Genomic DNA, 17,674 nt, shown 5'->3' with positions numbered 1-17,674 from the left:
ATGAAATGAACGAACTATATCGACGATATTAGTATCTGTACTCTTTAAAAATTTGGTACATCTTTAAAAATAATCTAACATGTCAGTATTCCATGGGTATATTGATAAATGAGTTCTAAATTACAAGAAAATGAATTTTCTACGGAAACTTGAAGAGATAGGTAAAAAATGGTATATTACAATTTGATAGACAATTTAATTGTGCATCTGATTCTCCTAAAATATACATGGCATTCCATTTAAATTAAAGAAGTTATTGCCGTTTGAAGCTAATAATTATTTAAAATAAATTTTTAGACACTCTGTATAAGGTAGTAAAGTTTTTATTATTGCAACACAATAACTGATCAATAAATAAACTTCAGTAAATATTTAGTATTAAAAACTTTGATACCCTTGGAGAAATGAAGCCTTAAAATTTTTACTGCAATTTCACAAAATTGAAAATATTTTCAAAAACGGTAAGGTTTAAGTGTAATAAAACCTTAATCAAATTTACCTTTATTTTAATCGGTAGAAACTAAAAATGTAATAATATATAGGGTATTCCATTTAAAAAAATACAACTTTGATATTTTTTATTTATTTGGGACACTCTGTATCTTGTAAAAATATTTTTAAATTGTAGCTCTAATAGTCCTTCAACGAACCCAAAACTTACAATTTGTAAAAATCTTGTCGTTTAGCTACAATACTCCGTGTCGTATGTGGTGAACAACCCTGTATATAGGTTGCAGATTTATGTTGCAGATACATATTATAGTTTGCAGAAAGCAAATGGTAACAATAAACCTTCTCAAAACAATTCTTTTAACAGTAGCTTGATCATGCCAATTCTCTATAATTCAGTTGTTAATAATTATTATTTCATTCATATTTATATATTCCATGTTTTTGGTATTTTATTAAAAATTTGTCTACATTTTTCAGCTGATCGAAAAATGGCTCATAAGTATAAAAAATATAAAAACATATCTTAATCAGTATTCTTTAGACTTCCATCGACCAAATCTGCTTTTCCTTAAACCATTTTCTTGGTATTAGCTATTTGAATCAGCCTGTGCTTGATTATCGATTGAATGTTTTTGCAATTATCTTTGTAGTAAAATTTATAAGCTTTTATTATTTTTTCTAGAATTCTTATTCACATTTAATGTGAAAAATTTACCACATTTTATATAAATTTGCAAATATATACCTATAAATGATAAATATAAATATACTGAATATTGAGAAATTCAGTATTTCTAGATGATTAGAAATAACGACGGGTGTACGAGTATAAATCATCAGAGGTAACAAAAAGTAAAGATTACATCTAATTTATTATTTATGTTACATATTGCTTTCCTATTTTATTATAAATGGTATATGAGAATATAATTAACATACATTTTTTTGTTGAAACGATATTTTATATAAAATATATAACAATTATAAAAAGGTAAATTAACAATTAAAACTAAAAATAATCTACATATTTCACTTGATACGACTAACGTTTTCGAACTATTCATCTTAAAATGTTTAGCACGTATTCGGTAGTTTTTTATTTATCCAGTAAATATTTAAACTCGTGTGGTTTTAACTATACAATTTGCCATTGATAATAAAATTAATTAAATTAATTAAAGAATATTGAATCATTTACCTGTCGGGACTCCAGCTAGGATTGTTAACAAAGTATGCGAATTTCCTGTATAGATCGTGATCAGTATCTCGGATAAATGCAAGAAAACCCACCAACTGAGATTTTTCCTTTATGTAATGCTAAATTAATATAATAGATCAGTAATATACAAAATGACTACATCAAACAAAATATGTATACATAAAATTGAATAATTTATATACAATACAATCAGAATAGTTTTTTAAATAATATTAAATGTAAACTGGTATACAGGGTGCTACAAATTAGGGTTCGCCATCATGCTATTAAAAAACTTTAAAAATTTTCTAGGATTGCTGTGTTTTTGAAAATAATTGATTTTTTGTAAAATTAATGTTATTTTTTCCTATCGTTACTTTTGAGAAAATCGAAAAAGGAATTGCCTTCTCATAAATCCACTTTATCAGGGTTATCTAATCGTATTTTTAAATTTTTAAATTAGCTTAATTCCACTTAATTCCATCTTCTTCTTCCTACTCTATATTAGGCAGATTGCCTGTTCATTCTTGACATCATGCCTACAGTTTTTCAATCGATAGTAAGGTTATCACACCATCTTTTTCTTGGCCTTCCCGTACTTCTTCTTCCCAATGGTGATTTGTCTCGAGCTGACCTTACTATTCCTCCCTCGTCCATTCGGCTTATATGTTCATTCCATTCGCGTCTTCTGCTCAATACCCATTCATTAATGCTATCCACCTTGCATGTTTGCCTTATATTTTCGCTTCGTTCTCTATCTAACAGCGTTTTACCTGTGATTTTGCGGAGGATTTTCATCTCGCCTATTTCCAAGAATCTTTTTGTTTTTGCTGTATCCGGTCTGGTTTCTGCCGTGTAGGTCATTAAGGGTCTGACGACAGCCTTGTATATTCTTGACTTAACCTCGACACCTATGCATTTATTTTTCCATATGGTGTCGTTCAGACATCAAGCTACTCTCATTGCTTTTGTTGTTTGTTGTCTTACCCCTGTTTCGATATCGCCATAACCGGATAACTCTATACCGAGATATTTCTTGCTGTATTATCATGTTATAAGATTTTGCCACTAGATTGAAGCGATATACTAGTCTTTGTAGGTCGTCCTCATTTTCAGCGAATAGCACAGCGTCGTCGGCATAACATAGAATTGTCATATTACGGTCTCCCATTTTGGATCCATTTAAATGGCGCACTTGTTTGACTATTTCGTCCATGATAATATTAAAAAGAAGTGTGCACTAATGTGGCACTAATGCCACTAAAAGCAGTGGCCTTGTCGTATGCCTTTCTCTGCAGGTATTGGTTCAGTAAGATCCCCGTGGATATTAGCTTGGATTTTGTTAGCACTGTATATATTTTCTATGACTTTAATTAAGTTATGGGGTATTTGTCTGTCATAAAGTAAATCTAAAACATCTTCTAATTGAACCCGATCAAATGCTTTCTGCAGGCTATGAAACACATGTTTAAGCTGGTCTGTTGTACTCAATCGATTTCTCTGCAATCGGTCTTATAACAAAGACCGCATCAGTGCATGATCTTAATTCCATAACCGTCCTAAATAAAACATTTTTTTTTTTACTAAAACACAAATTATTTTATTTCAATTTGAATACCATAAAATAATCAATTTAGGTATAATGTATCTAAGAAAAGCGCTGGAAGTAGGAAGGCCAATGTGGCGTTGTCTTATTGCATAGACATACAAGGATACAGACAAATGTTTCAGTGTCATCAAGATTATATGTATGACATTTATGTGTTTATTATTGGTACTTACTATCGTGTGATTTATTTGCGATATTCTGAGAACAATAAAACAGAACGAACCTGCCGCAAGGATACAGACATTATAAAGTTTAGTGTTTGCTTCTCTGATAATACATATACGAATAATATGTGCATGTCCCATAACCACAATTTAATTTTAAGTTGCTAGAGATCATTTATTTTCTATTTTTAATATTTTTAATCTGAAAAGTTATATTAAAAATGTAAAAAATTATATAAAATAATATAATCAATAGTTTTTTACGCCTTGTTATGCGCGATTCTCGCTATACGTAACGTCACGGTAAATATATTCTTAAATTACCAAAGTGGAAGGCAAAAATAACTCGAGGAAGAACTACGATGAATATAATGAAGTTAAATAATATAAAAACCAGAGCCGGACTTGAAATTAGTTTATACAGTGTTGTTAAAGTGTCCAAATAAAAAAAGAGATCACTTTTAATTGGAATTAAACGGCCTACTCAATTTTGATATCAAAAGAAAAAAAGTCAGTGGCGCACATGTTTTTTTTTTTTGAAAAATATTCCAGTGATAACCCAAATGAACATTCCTGATGACTTTATCGACACTTTTTTAGCATTATAATATTGTAGCACTTACAGTAACTTTTACCCTCAAAATTTCATTCAAATCGCTAAAAGTACTTGGAAGAAAATTATAATAAATCGAAAAACTATTAGACCTTTAACACCCTGTAGCTAGGAAACAAAGCAGAATCGAACCTATGTTGATATGAAAAATAAATCTTATTTTTACGTGAGGAATCTCCCCGCCCACGAGAGATGGCACATGTTTTTTGACACACCCTGTATATAATAGGTATATATTGAAGTGAGCCTCCTTCAAGAAACACTTGGTATACAGGGCGGCCTATTGAATGCCGAAAAATGGCAAAAACTCGTAGTGAAGTTAACGTTATTAATACTTACTTATATTTTCCTAAATAAGGATAACAAAATGAATCCGTGAAGGAAAACTCTGATTATCTGATACAGGGTATTTTTTATGGCGTGGCCAACATTACAGTATTTATAACGTTATATTTTTTTAAATGCCGCACCCTGTATATAATATTTCTTTTAGATGCAGAATTGTGTACATAAATTTTTAACGGTTTTGCAAATATTCGCGGTTTTATATTAGTTGCGAATTGCGACTTATAGACGCAACAGAGTGCTTTTATGATTAATATTGTCATTACAACGTAAAATAATAAAATTGGTAATTCTGTTGGCAAACTCTATTAACCTCAACAATAGACATTAATCGTCATACATAGTTTCTTAAAAGTTGAACAAACTTTATCTTTTGCATTGTTATTTTTATTTCGTATATATCGTTAAACGGGAATAGTAAAAAATTATGTGAAAGTTTATAATCAGCTTTGAATTACTTATGAATCTTGAGATTTTTTTTTATTAAATTAATTATCGTTTAAAAAACGATTCTTTTGTTCCCAGACGTATTTCTGTGAAAAAAAATTATCTAATATAATTTTGTTACGAGATAATGAGGTAATTATTAATGCGTACTAGACTGTTTATAGTTACTTCTAGTGGATACATTGGAAATTTAGGTAAAATGTCTAGATAGATATGAATCTCAGACGTTCTCTCTTTAATTGTACTTTTATATTATTAGGATATTTAAAGAATCCAAGGACAAATAACACCCGAGAGCAAATTGTGCCGATGTCACCAAACAGTGCCGTGGCACTTATTTTTCTTAACGTAGCTGTTTGAAGCAATATTTATATTTTTTGATAATTGTTTTAACTACGCCTATGGTCTGTCATCCTAATTAATTACGAAAAAAACGTATTAAAATTTTAACAAATGGTACAAAACTAGTATCGACGTATAGCACATATCTAGTACATATAGATGTTAATTGAAATTAAAGAATAATTATCGAATTCAATAAGAAAACGCTAAAAAGTTGGAGTGGACTGTTTATTTACCTATGAAACGTATGTAACTCCTTGCTCTTTCTTATCGCTACTGCTTTTACACTTGAAAGCTGAACAACTAATCACCATTGATATAAAGTTTATACAAAGTTTACTACACACAAACTATTAAAAATCGTTAAAATTGTCGCTGGTGACCAAATGATGACTCATTGTTTGCACCAAAAGAAAGGTCTTTAAGGTCACAAATTCTGCTGCAGTCCGTATAGGGGCGTTACATGTCCTTATATTCTTTAGTCATTGGTAATAACTTATAATTTTGTAAACAAAAAAACTAGTGATGGTGTCATGTCACGGCCTTGAATTTTCACTGCCATCCCGCGTAAAGAAGTTTCACTTCAATAAATCTAATAATAATATAATGTCCAGACAATCGGACGGATACTGCATAATTATAATTATTCTAGATTTACTATTAATTAGAGATGAGCAACAAATCGCAAACTGCGATTCAAGCACAGCGATTCTAAAATCGCAGTCGCAAGCTGCGATTGGCTCTCATAGAAAACTGCGACTGCGAATTTTTCTATTTGCGATTTAGGCAACCAATATTACTATAGTTGCGATTTTGCTGCGATTTGCGATTTTGTTTTTGATTGTGATTTTGCTAAACTAGGACCGTGATAACCTTCTATCTGCGAGTTTGAATATTTAGGAGTTGCGATTTGCGATTTTGTTGCGAATGTAAGTTTGTGGTCCATTGAAGCATTTTATAGTAAACTGCGATTGAATGTTTTCTCTGATTTTATTTATTTATAAAGAAGATTTTATTTTCTAGGGCCAAGATCAATAATATACCGGGTGTTTTTTAAGAGTGATTTGCCTCTATAACTTTTTTATTTTTCCTGAAAAAAAAAGAGATTTGGTATGTAAGCATATGACATAAATTAGGATTGATTGACGTATTCATTTTGTTTCGATCACTTCCTGTTTCACCGAAAATAACTACAACTTTTGATTTATTCGATAGAAATTGACACTCTGTATAGAATGTCTAATACAATATTTTAATATTAAAAATCGCAATAATATCGCAGTTTACCAGTCGCTTTAAAATTCGCAATCGCAGTTTCAATTGCGATTGGAGAATCGCAGTTTTGCTCATCTCTACTATTTATAAATAAGTGTATCGTATTCTTTCTTATTTGTTGGTAAAATAATTAATTACTGTGTGATATCTTTTCTACGCGTGTCTTTAATTGTGTTATCTATAACTGTGTGCCTATATTTTTTAAGTGATGGAATAATGACGACATCGACATATGTGTCTAACCAAACCAAAACAAAGCGCAAATGATAAGAAAAAGACACAATTAGAATTAAAATGGTCTACTCGATTTTACTGCTATATCAATAATTGAATAGAAGATAATAAAATTATGAAAGCCAGCATTTATAAACGACTTATTCTAAAAAAAAACAACAAAATTGTTAATTTGTTTGTTCGTTAATTTAATTTCTTGATAAAAAAACTTGCTATTTTGGTTTTGGTTTAGTTGTGGTAAAGCCGAGTCTAATAAATGTATTATAACTCTGTTACAGATAAAGTCTATATCATAATATATTTATTTTCATTTAATGGATTTATATTAATCGCTTATTTAAAAAAAAGCATATAGTCTGTGAAAAGGATTATCCTGCTAATTCCATTTTTGACTTAATTAAATAATACGTTTATTCATTCGCCTCGGTTGATTATACGAAAACGGAAAGATGTAGAAACAAAATATTTTATGGGTATATTTGGGAGAAAATATGCACGATTCAAAAATTATTTTGAAATATACAGGGTGTTTCAGAACTAAGATCCATACCAAAGTTATATTTTTTCTTATAAAACACCCGGTATTTTATTTCATTTTTGGATTCTTCGGCCCAAAAAAAGGTATTTATTATAAGGGTTAGATATGTTTAAAATCTTTGGTTTTTGAAATATTTAAAGGTATTTAAATTTGCATGCTACAATAGAATAGATTATTAACACCCTGTACATTACTTTTCAGAATTAATTCTTATGCTGAGTTTAAAGATAGAGAAATAAACTTTACTGAAAAATGGTATTAGTTCCTTAAATTTATACAGGGCTATCAAAAGTTGCTGATCATTTAGTAAAATCGATTCAAAATTAGTTTGAAGTTCTTCACGAGTCTTCCATGCTGCCAAACACATACGATAGTACAGTCTGTCCAACGACGAGATCCTTGACAGTGATAGATGTGTTTGTCATTTTAATTTCAAAGTAGTTTTTTTTTACAAAGAAATTGTTGGTACAACTGGAAAGCAAAAAAGTTGGTACAACAGGAACGCATAGCAGGAAATTAATATATTTAAAATTTGACTAGTAAGTGATTACTTCAAAATATCGTGAAAAAAACTGTATAAAACTGAAATAATGTAGTCGAGTTATTTTATTTAAAAAACGGTATGTGTTAATACAAAACAAACGCAAGAACAAAACACCACATACGAAAAAAATATAAATAAGAACTATTTCTTACTTTCAAGCTTCAAGAAACTTTCCGCATTTATTATTATATTTATCAATAGGATATCTTATGTAGAAATACAAATTTATAATATTCTACAGGAATAAATAAAACAAACTAGTTTATTAATAATAACACTTACCAAATTTTATGCCTTAGAGGTTGAATGTTAATTATTAACTTTAATCTTAATCTCTTTAAACCAGTACCTTTTTGCCATTAATATTGTGCAGTACTAAAATCCATTATTTACCATATTATTTACCTATCGTGTGATTTTGGCAAGACTTTGACAAGCCTCAAAAATCTAAAGGCGAGTTCATACGCATCGGCGTCCGTTTGTCGTTCATCGTTCCGTCAAACCAATAAAATTAAAATATGTTCTATCATTTTTGAATTAAACCAATAAAACTGGTTAAAAACGACAAGAGACGACGTATGACGGATTTATATTTAAACCCATCCATAGTTAACTTAAAAAATATTAAAAAGTTTTTTTAGTAAAATAAATAGATTGGTATGGGACGTCATTTGCTTTTCTTCTGTCATGGTCTATCGAAATCTTACCTGAGAAAAAAACAGAGTATAGTTGCCAACCAAAATCATATTATTCTCAAATGTAGCCACGGGTAAATCGTTAATGTAAATTAAAAACAATAAGGGCACTAATAATGAGTCTTTCGGAACCCCCTATGGGCCAATGTTATATAGTTGATATCGGTTTATAAGATAATCAGCCAATAATTGCAAACTCAAATTATTTACTCCATAATATGACACTTTCTGCAAAAGTATGTTGTGGTTAAAACAATCAAAGACCTAGGTGAGGTCACAGAAGACCGAACCAACAAGACCGCTCTCAAAACCCTCGATTATATTATCTTCCTTCAAATGAATGCAAGCCATTGTTGTAGATTTTTCCTTGCGATACCCAAACTGATTCCCTATTAACAAGTTATTAGATACAAAGTAATGTGCTAACTGATGTTTCAGTTAATATTGAATTTTTTTTAAGTGCTAGTATTAAAAGTGTAGGTCCATAATTATTCACACTTTCAGGATCACCTTTTTTAATTGCTGGTGCGATTTTTGAAATTTTTTAACAACTGGGATATGTTATATGTGCCCTCCTTATATCTTCTCATAGCTACGTTACCTTCATTCTCTTCTCATATACGAGTATCTGTAGCTAGACGATTCCTAAAAAATGAAAAATATGAAATATGTATACCAAATTTATTTTTTCAGGTTTTCGTCTATGTCAGAGCATATCACAGAGGAAGCCCTGGGAGATGTTGGTTTTAGTTGCAGTTATGGCACTACTCCTTGTTGGTCTGACGACTATTTTGGTTTTAAGAACTTCTTCAGGTAAAGCGGCTGCGTATTATGAAGAGCCGAGTATTATACAACCTGTATCATATGATCCTGGTAATAAGACCTGCAATACCTCTTAATATTTTTTATTGTTAAAACTTAACTAAACGCTACTCAAATAACCAATGTTAGAGTTTGGAAAAAATTCAACTGTATTTTCATGTGTTTTTAATTTTCTCTAAAACGGTATGGAAATTTGGAAAAATATGAACGGAATTAATTATTTCAGATCTAAAAAAAAATTTAATGAAGAATGCATTTTTCTCAAAATTTCAATAATAAAAAGTTCAAAAAATTTAACTATATCTTCATATTTTTTTTTATTTTCCCTTAAACGGTATGGAAATTTGGGAAAGTATAAACGGGATTAAACATTTTAGAACAAGCAAATTTTTTTACAGAGAACGCATTTTTCTCGAAATATCAATAATAAAAATAATCATTATCTTTAATATAAAAAGATGAAAATCTTTAATTTTCTTTTATAGATATCACGGCTGAAAGCGAAAAAAACAATGCCAAAGTACGGATTACTTCTAGACAAGAATGGGTAGCACAACCACCAACTAGAGCAATTAACAAACTCGCTAAACCTGTGCCAAATATAGTTATGTATCAGACAAAAACAGAGAACTGCTCCTCCCATGCCCAGTGTGTATTTAGAGTTAGGTAAGTAAATTTAGAACAAATTGTTGGAGGGAAAATTATCGTTATAGAAATAAGTATTCATGATTATTATTCGTCGTATTTTCCTGTTTTATTAAAATAATCAAATGATGCTCAGGTTATTAAAAAAAAAATGATGTTTCACAACACATGTTTTCTCATTTAAACTCTAGTGCACTTTTTTACTTTGACGACACTATAATTTTTTAATAATTTTTTTTTTTGCTTTTGGTCCTAGTCAACAGACCTAGTAAGTTCTGGTCTCGAAGCAGATCTTCTTGGTATAAGATTTGATTTGTTTAATCTTCCTCTTACAGTACTTTCACTTAGTGCGGCGTTACACGGTCCGTTTTTGCAGGTCCCGCACTGCGGGTCCCGTTTTGCGGTATGGCAATATCGCATGAGATGGCGTGGCAGATGTAACACCATCCGTTTTTGCGGGATGTGCGGCGACATGCTGCCGCAATGCAGGATTGCGGGATGCGGGAACCTTGGTGACGACACAGTCAGTTGAATGTAAACTGTAGCACGGTACGTTTCTGCGGTATGCCGCTTTGATCGCGAAAAGCAAAATATGTTTGATACGGACCAATTTATCGAGCTAATTCGTGGGCTACCTGCCCCTTGGGACAAATCAAACCCTGAATATTCCAACAAAGATGCACGACAAAGGGCATGGGTGAATCCTCATTGTCGTGTTTTGTTTCGTGATGCTGGGTCTCAATATTTCAAACAATACATCAAAAGATTTTTGAGACATCCGATAATAGCCAAAGAATTTATCATTGTCCTTTCGAATTTTAGAATAAAATATTCAAATCTTCGTCTTCTTTCGCGCTCGGAATTAAAAGGATGAACCCAGGTTTTACGGCATTTCGGCTCTCGTAATAAATTTTTTAGCTTCAGTAATAAAACAATGTTTAATTTTGAAAGGGACATAGTTCCTTCGCCTCTGCCACACAATATCAAAATGTGCGTAGTAGCTGCACGAAGGTCCCGCAATCCGTTTTTGCAGGATCGTATAATTGGAGGCCACGATCCGTTTCTGCGGCATCCTGCAAAACGGGATGCCGCAAAAACGGAGCGTGTAACGCCGCACTTACAGGTACTTTCCTTAAGCCAGGTCTCCACCAAAGCAACTAGTGTTGTCGATAATGTTGCCGAAAATTCAATAAAGTCGTCGACATTTTATGTCGCAAATTTAAGTCGCCGACTTTGTTTCATGTTTCGCTTGAGTAGCGGTACATCAAAGAAAAATCGTGTCGACGACAATGTTTACAAACATGTCGAAAGACGTCTCCACCGAATGAACTCCTATCAGTAGTACTCCTATCACTTTATCGGGTATATTTTTTTATTTTTTTACTTTGGTCTTATTTTTGTGTTATGAATACTTACCTTTAGATTTTCCTTCAGTTCAGCTATTAGTGCATCACATACTTCTGGTATTATTTTTGAAATCGTCTGCTTTCCACATTTGAAAAGATAACCAAGGCTAGTATATGAATCCCCAGAAGCCAAAAATCTAAGCGTAATAGCAAGACGCTCCTGAACAGGAATTGCATCTCGATAATTTGTGTCCATTTTACAAATCCTGGGACCAATCATTTGGAGCATTAATTCACTGCTTATTCTTTCAATATGGAGCGGATTTAAGTCATCTGTACAAAGATCAGTGAGCAAGTCACTATCAATATATAAATTTCTCTTCCGGAGGCTAGGACGTATCCAAAAACGACGTTGCCGTCTGGCTTGACGACGCTCATTTCGCGAAATAATAAGGAATGCGGCTGAGATTATAATTACATCCTCGTCGTTCCTATGAAAACACTAAATAAACTTTCGCTCTTTAGTCGAAAAATGAAGTCGAGCAACAATATTTCTTTGGTAGGTACGATCTACATTTCTCGACAATATTTATGAAAATAGTAACAAAAGTTGATGACAATATCTTCGACATATGTTGCTTTGGTGGAGACCCGGCTTTAGGTGCAATTCAGTTTGGTAAAGTTGATAATACGAAGGTTCCCTGGTGCAATTCAGTTTGGTAAAGTTGATAATACGAAGGTTCCTGAACGTCTAGCATACGATCTTGTTCCAAAGAAGCAAGTGCACTTCGTGCGTAAATCTGTTAGCGACGTAATTTTGATCCCTGTCATCTTCAATTAAAGCAACTATAGCGGATACATCTTCTGGACTTAAAGCCATTTCTGCTAGAGTACCTGCCCAATAGACAATAATAATATGAGTTTTCAATAACAATGACATTACATAAATCATAAAGACTACATAAATCATAAAGACATTTCATAGGTTTATTGGCCAAAAGCAAAAGCATGGTTTTAATGTAAAAATTATGAAAAAACATTAGTGTCTTGTTAAAACGCGAATATCTATCTCTTCTGTTCAAAATAATTGAGTAGAGACGAGATAAATTGCTGATTCCGCCTATTTAGTGGATTTATTGTAAAAAAAATTAACTAAACAAAACGCAAGTTTATTTTCAAACTTCTCATAGAACATTCAGAATAAGATTGAAAATTGCAAATGTCAGATTTGAAAAAATTATTAAATTGAAAATGACAAATAAGTATGGGATGGGATATTCCCATCCCATACTGAATTCGTTATGCACTGCGGCCCTGCTACAGTCAAGTGGATTAAATTCTTCAATGATATATTAGAATCCGGGAATTTACCTAAAGCCTTCAGGAAGACTAAGATCGTGGCCTTATTGAAACCGGGTAAAACAGGAAAGCTAGCCGCTGACTATAGGCCCAACGCGCTGCTGAGTGTGTGCTATAAAATACTCGAAAGGTTAATCCTTAATCGTATTTCAGAGCGAGTAAATGAGCATATCCCCATCGAACAAGCTGGCTTTAGAAAAAACAGGAGCTGTTGCGACCAAGTCCTCTCGCTCACTACGCATATCGAGAAGGCTTTCCAAGCCCGTCTCAAAACTGTCACAGTTTTCGTCGACCTGACTTTGGCTTATGATACGGTCTGGAGAGATGGAATGGTATCAGGTCATAAGTTCATTAAAATCTTCCCTTGCAAAAAGCTGGCCAATTTAATAAACAACATGCTCTCGAACAGAAATATCCAAGTGCATTGAATGGTCTCCCGCAAGGCTCTGTACTTGCCCCTGTTCTTTTTAATATCTATACCGCCGACCTCCCTGCTACAGTCTCCAAAAAATTTATATACGCAGATGACATTGCACTTTCCTGCCAAACAACTGATTTCACTAGAGGCGAAAATATCATGACTTATATCACATGACTTGCAGAGGTTAAATGACTACTTTCGTAAGTGGAGGCTTCGCCCAAACATTGCTAAGACTGAGGTTTCGTGCTTTCATCTTCGCAACTTACAAGCCAAGTATATACCGCAAGTCAAATTTGGGGATCAGCTGGTAAAATACAACTCTCACCCAAAATACTTAGGAGTCACATTGGATCGGTCTCTCACGTTCAAGCCACACCTCGCCAAGACGGCTGCAAAAATAAATACTAGAAATAATATACTGCACAAGATCGCAGCTAGCAGCTGGGGAGCAAACGCCAGGGTACTTAAAACAACTGCAATGGCCCTCACATATTCAGTGGCAGAATATTGCTGCCCTGTCTGGATAAATAGCAATCATACTCATCTCATTGACACTCGTCTTAACAACGCGATGAGAATTATAACGGGCACTATCAGAAGCACTCCGATCCAGTGGCTCCCTGTATTATCAAACATTACTCCCCCTCATCTGAGAAGACAGGCGGCCCTAGTCAGAGAGTGGGAAAAGTGCACCAGCAATGTTCATCTGCCCATCCATGATGATTGCGAAAATTTCTTGAATCGCCTGAAATCCAGAAAACCGCCATGGGTATTAGGGCAGCAGCTACTAAACTCCAACTTTCGGGTTGAAGACTGCTGGCGAGATGAATGGTCACAAAATAATCCTGACCTTCATCACTTGATAACTGACCCAGTACTCTGCCCTCCCGGATTCAATTTGCCAAGAAAAACGTGGACAACACTCAATCGGTTCAGAACTAACCATGGCAGAACCCGCTTCTGGACACACAAATGGGGACTAACCGACAGCCCTAACTGCGATTGCGGACATTCTGAACATACACCTTTTCATATCGCAACAGAGTGCCCATTAACAAAGGCGCAGTTCTCTTTAAATCGTCTTCATGAGGCTGACCTGGATGCTATAGAATGGATCGCAGAGCTAAATCTTGTAGTGTAAATTTATAGTTGTTCGTTTTTACTGTAACATTGTGATATGTCTCTTACACATCTGATTGTTGATCTTTGAATTGTTTGTATTATTGTATTAATTTCTTGATATCATGTGTACTCTTAATACGCCATACGAAATATATATATGTATAGTATCAGATTTACAAAGAAAAATCTGATGACAAAAAATCTGATGACAACCAACGTTTACCATGACTACCAACATAAAACTTTTTTATCGGCCAATTCGTTTACTTGATGCGACAGATGTTTCATTTTAATCATGTTTTTAATTTTAGATTCCTACAAACATTTGACATTGAGAGTAAAGGCTTGAGCGATATTGCATACAATTTTCTAGTCGGTGGAGATGGAGCTATATACGAAGGCAGAGGCTGGAATTATGAGGGTGGTCATTCTGTCGAGTAAGTATAACATATAGCTTGATTAACTTAACAAGCTTAAAATTGTAACTTTTAAAAAGTTTTTTAAAAATCTCTTTAATTTCAGGTACAACAGTAAAAGTTTTGGAATTGCGTTTATCGGAACTTTTACCAACACGAAACCAACCGAGATTCAAACTGTGATATGTAAAAAACTGATCAAAATGGCCTTAGAAGATAAGCATTTGAAAGAGAACTACAAACTGCTGATCGACAAGAAACTGACTGAGGAATCGGGTACTGAATTGTACGAGGAGTTAAAAACTTGGTCACATTTCTCTGGAGTAGCTTAAATTTAATATTTAAAAAAAAACGGTTTCTTTAATTTACAGGGTGTGTCAACAATAGTGAAGTTTATGATATACTCAATAAAAGTTGCAAGATTTTCTAAAACCTACTAGAAAAAGATGATATAGTATCTATTTGTGTCATTGTATAATGTAGGAAAATGTCAAAGATTAAAATAAGTGTTCTAAATTAAGATTACTTAATTTACGATTAACACGAAATATTAAAGTGTATTTTCAACACTCTGTATCATTTAGTTTAAATTGTCTCTACGAAGCTCATTTGTTCTTTTTTCTTTAACTGTTTTACCTTTTTACTTAATTTTTCAGTAAAATATTTATTATTAATACAACAAAACTTAATAAAAACTATGTACATTTATATTAATAACAAAATTACTTTAAATTTCAAAAACAACATATTAGTGAGTAGGTACTTAGCTTTCGCTCTGAAGGTGTTGTAATAACACTTTTTTGAAGCGCTTAGTATAACTCAAAAATAATTTTAAAATTTATGTATTTTAATATACCTTATCTAACGTTCACGTTTACTAAAACTATTCTATTTAACTTTTTTTCCGTAAGTCTCAAAATAAATGACATTATCAACTTTATTGTTGATTCGCCCTGTACATTTCATATAAATAAGCATTAATATTATTAGTCTCGACTCAAAACTTAAATTATGTACCTTATCAAAAAAACTAAGATTTATTTTTCCTATCAACATGGGTCCTATTCTGCTTTGTTTCGTCGCTACAGGAGGTTAAAAGTGTTCTTGTTTATATTTATTATAATTTTCTTCCAAGTGCTTTTAGCGATTCCAATGCAATTTTCAGCTTACTATGCATGTTAATACTACATATTTTAATGCTAAAAAAAGTGTCAATAGATTCACCAGGGACGTGCATATGTGTTATCACTGGAATATTTTTCTAAAAAAGACACGTGCGCCACTGACTTTTTACTCTTATTAGTAAAAGTAGGCCATTTAATGCCGATTAAGAGTTGTATCTTGATATTTTGTCTATTTTGATCTCCTCGATGACATCAACGCAATTTTATTAATCAAAATTAATAAATTATTTTATTTAAATAATTAATTAATTAAAAAAAAATGGAAAATTGTAAATTGGACTTTATATAAATCCCACAGTTTATAGCTCCTCTGTACGAAGTTGTGTCATTTTTTAGAACTTATGACAATAAAATATAAGAAAAATATTATTATTGGAGAACTTATCTGATAAAAATTACTACAAAACACATAAATAAAATTTTAAATTTCTAAACTGTGTAATTGTAACTTATAAATTTTACAATAAATATGTTGATACTTTGAAAATCTCAGATTTGTATTTAGATATAAGACTCTCAATATAATTAACCTTGTGTTATATTCAATTGTGTTATATTCAAGTCCATTTTATATGAATTTAAAATAAGTGATTATTTGTATATTATGTATATATTAATTTTCATTGTATAAGGTATGATGAAATACGTAGTAAGTCCCTTAATGATGAGACAAGAAACTTTATATTTGTATACCGAATTCAACATAATCAACAAAACTTTTAATAAAACTAATATTAAAAATATACCTTGTATTCATGTTCAATAGATATTGTATATCTATATTTTATATCTGTGTGTAATAACTCTTAGTTACTTGTATAATAAATATATATTTGTCATATAAGCAATATTTTAATATCATCACAGAGTAGAGTAGTACTGAAATATAAAATAAGTATTACTTTATTTAATTTGTAACGTTTTTAGTTCGTTACATGTCTTTTTTATATATAATATATGATGTCTGGCCTATCATCACCGGATTCCCACTCGTTCAGACCGGATAGTTTATTTGACGCGTAATTTTACGTTCCCTAGTCGCCAACCCTGTGATCGTTCGACACAACCCTGTTACTCTTCTGTGGAGGCGCTGTCAACATCGCTTCTGTCAACTTTCTGTGCTGTCGACTGATTTTTTGCTTTTAGCGCTCTGTTGCCTAACCTAACCATCCCAGCTTTTTAGAAATGGTGATTATTTAAATCTTGCTGTATAATCTGAATCAGCTGCTATTTCAAAGCAACAGGTAAAAGATGAGATATTATCCTAACGATTTTATTTAGATTACTTTTAAACTGAAATTATTTACAGCATAAATAGATTCCATTAAATGCATACACATGTTATATATTGTCTTTGTCAGATCAAATGAATAAGGAAAAGCTTTAAAACAGAATTACAACAAGAAAACATAATAATATGATTTAGTTACATTTACTTTACCTTTAATAACATTCTTTGTCACAGAACTCAAGAACCAAAATGATATCAATACGTCTCGAATGGTAGTCTAGATGCTATTATCTAACAACTATCCTCTCTGGTCGTCGCCTGATTTCCCTCTCTCTAGTTTGTGAATAATATTTTAAAAATCAATAATTTTATTTATGTATACAAAGTGTCTTAAAAATGAATATTTTGAATTTAAAGAAATATGTCTATTTTTAAATAGGCGGTTCATCTCAAGACATAAAATAATATGATAATCAAAATAACAATTATTTATTGACTTGCTTCATTACAAATAGCAAGCATAAACGTAAAATATATAACATAAAACACGCAAAAAAACAAATTAATAAATATTATTCAAAAACAAAAATAATTAATAATAATGAAAAAATCAATCCGTATAACAGTGATTACAGAATATTTGTGTGTACTCAAAACATACGAAATTGTGA

The 17,674-nt window shown here is 31.8% G+C and overlaps 1 protein-coding gene across 2 annotated transcripts in view; it reads left to right on the top strand.

Moving 5' to 3' along the window:
• LOC115883797 (peptidoglycan-recognition protein LC-like) overlaps positions 1 to 16,572 on the top strand; it is a 43,201-nt gene extending 26,629 nt beyond the window's left edge. The window contains exons 3-6 of one of the 2 annotated variants that reach the window (XM_030902201.1): positions 9,151 to 9,330; positions 9,765 to 9,945; positions 14,484 to 14,609; positions 14,695 to 16,572. In XM_030902201.1, the coding sequence (XP_030758061.1) occupies positions 9,151 to 9,330; positions 9,765 to 9,945; positions 14,484 to 14,609; positions 14,695 to 14,920 (713 nt within the window). In that variant the 3' untranslated portion in view covers positions 14,921 to 16,572. The remainder of the gene's footprint in view (positions 1 to 9,150; positions 9,331 to 9,764; positions 9,946 to 14,483; positions 14,610 to 14,694) is intronic. The other variant, XM_030902202.1, reaches the window with a different exon arrangement.
• Positions 16,573 to 17,674: the final 1,102 nt, after the last annotated feature.

Source organism: Sitophilus oryzae, unplaced genomic scaffold (genome assembly GCF_002938485.1).
Source record: "Sitophilus oryzae breed Bouriz unplaced genomic scaffold, Soryzae_2.0 scaffold_1984_pilon_pilon, whole genome shotgun sequence".
Classification (NCBI taxonomy): Eukaryota; Metazoa; Arthropoda; class Insecta; order Coleoptera; family Curculionidae; genus Sitophilus; species Sitophilus oryzae.
Note: the sequence above shows the minus strand (reverse complement) of the source record. Positions and strands in the feature narration are given on the sequence as shown.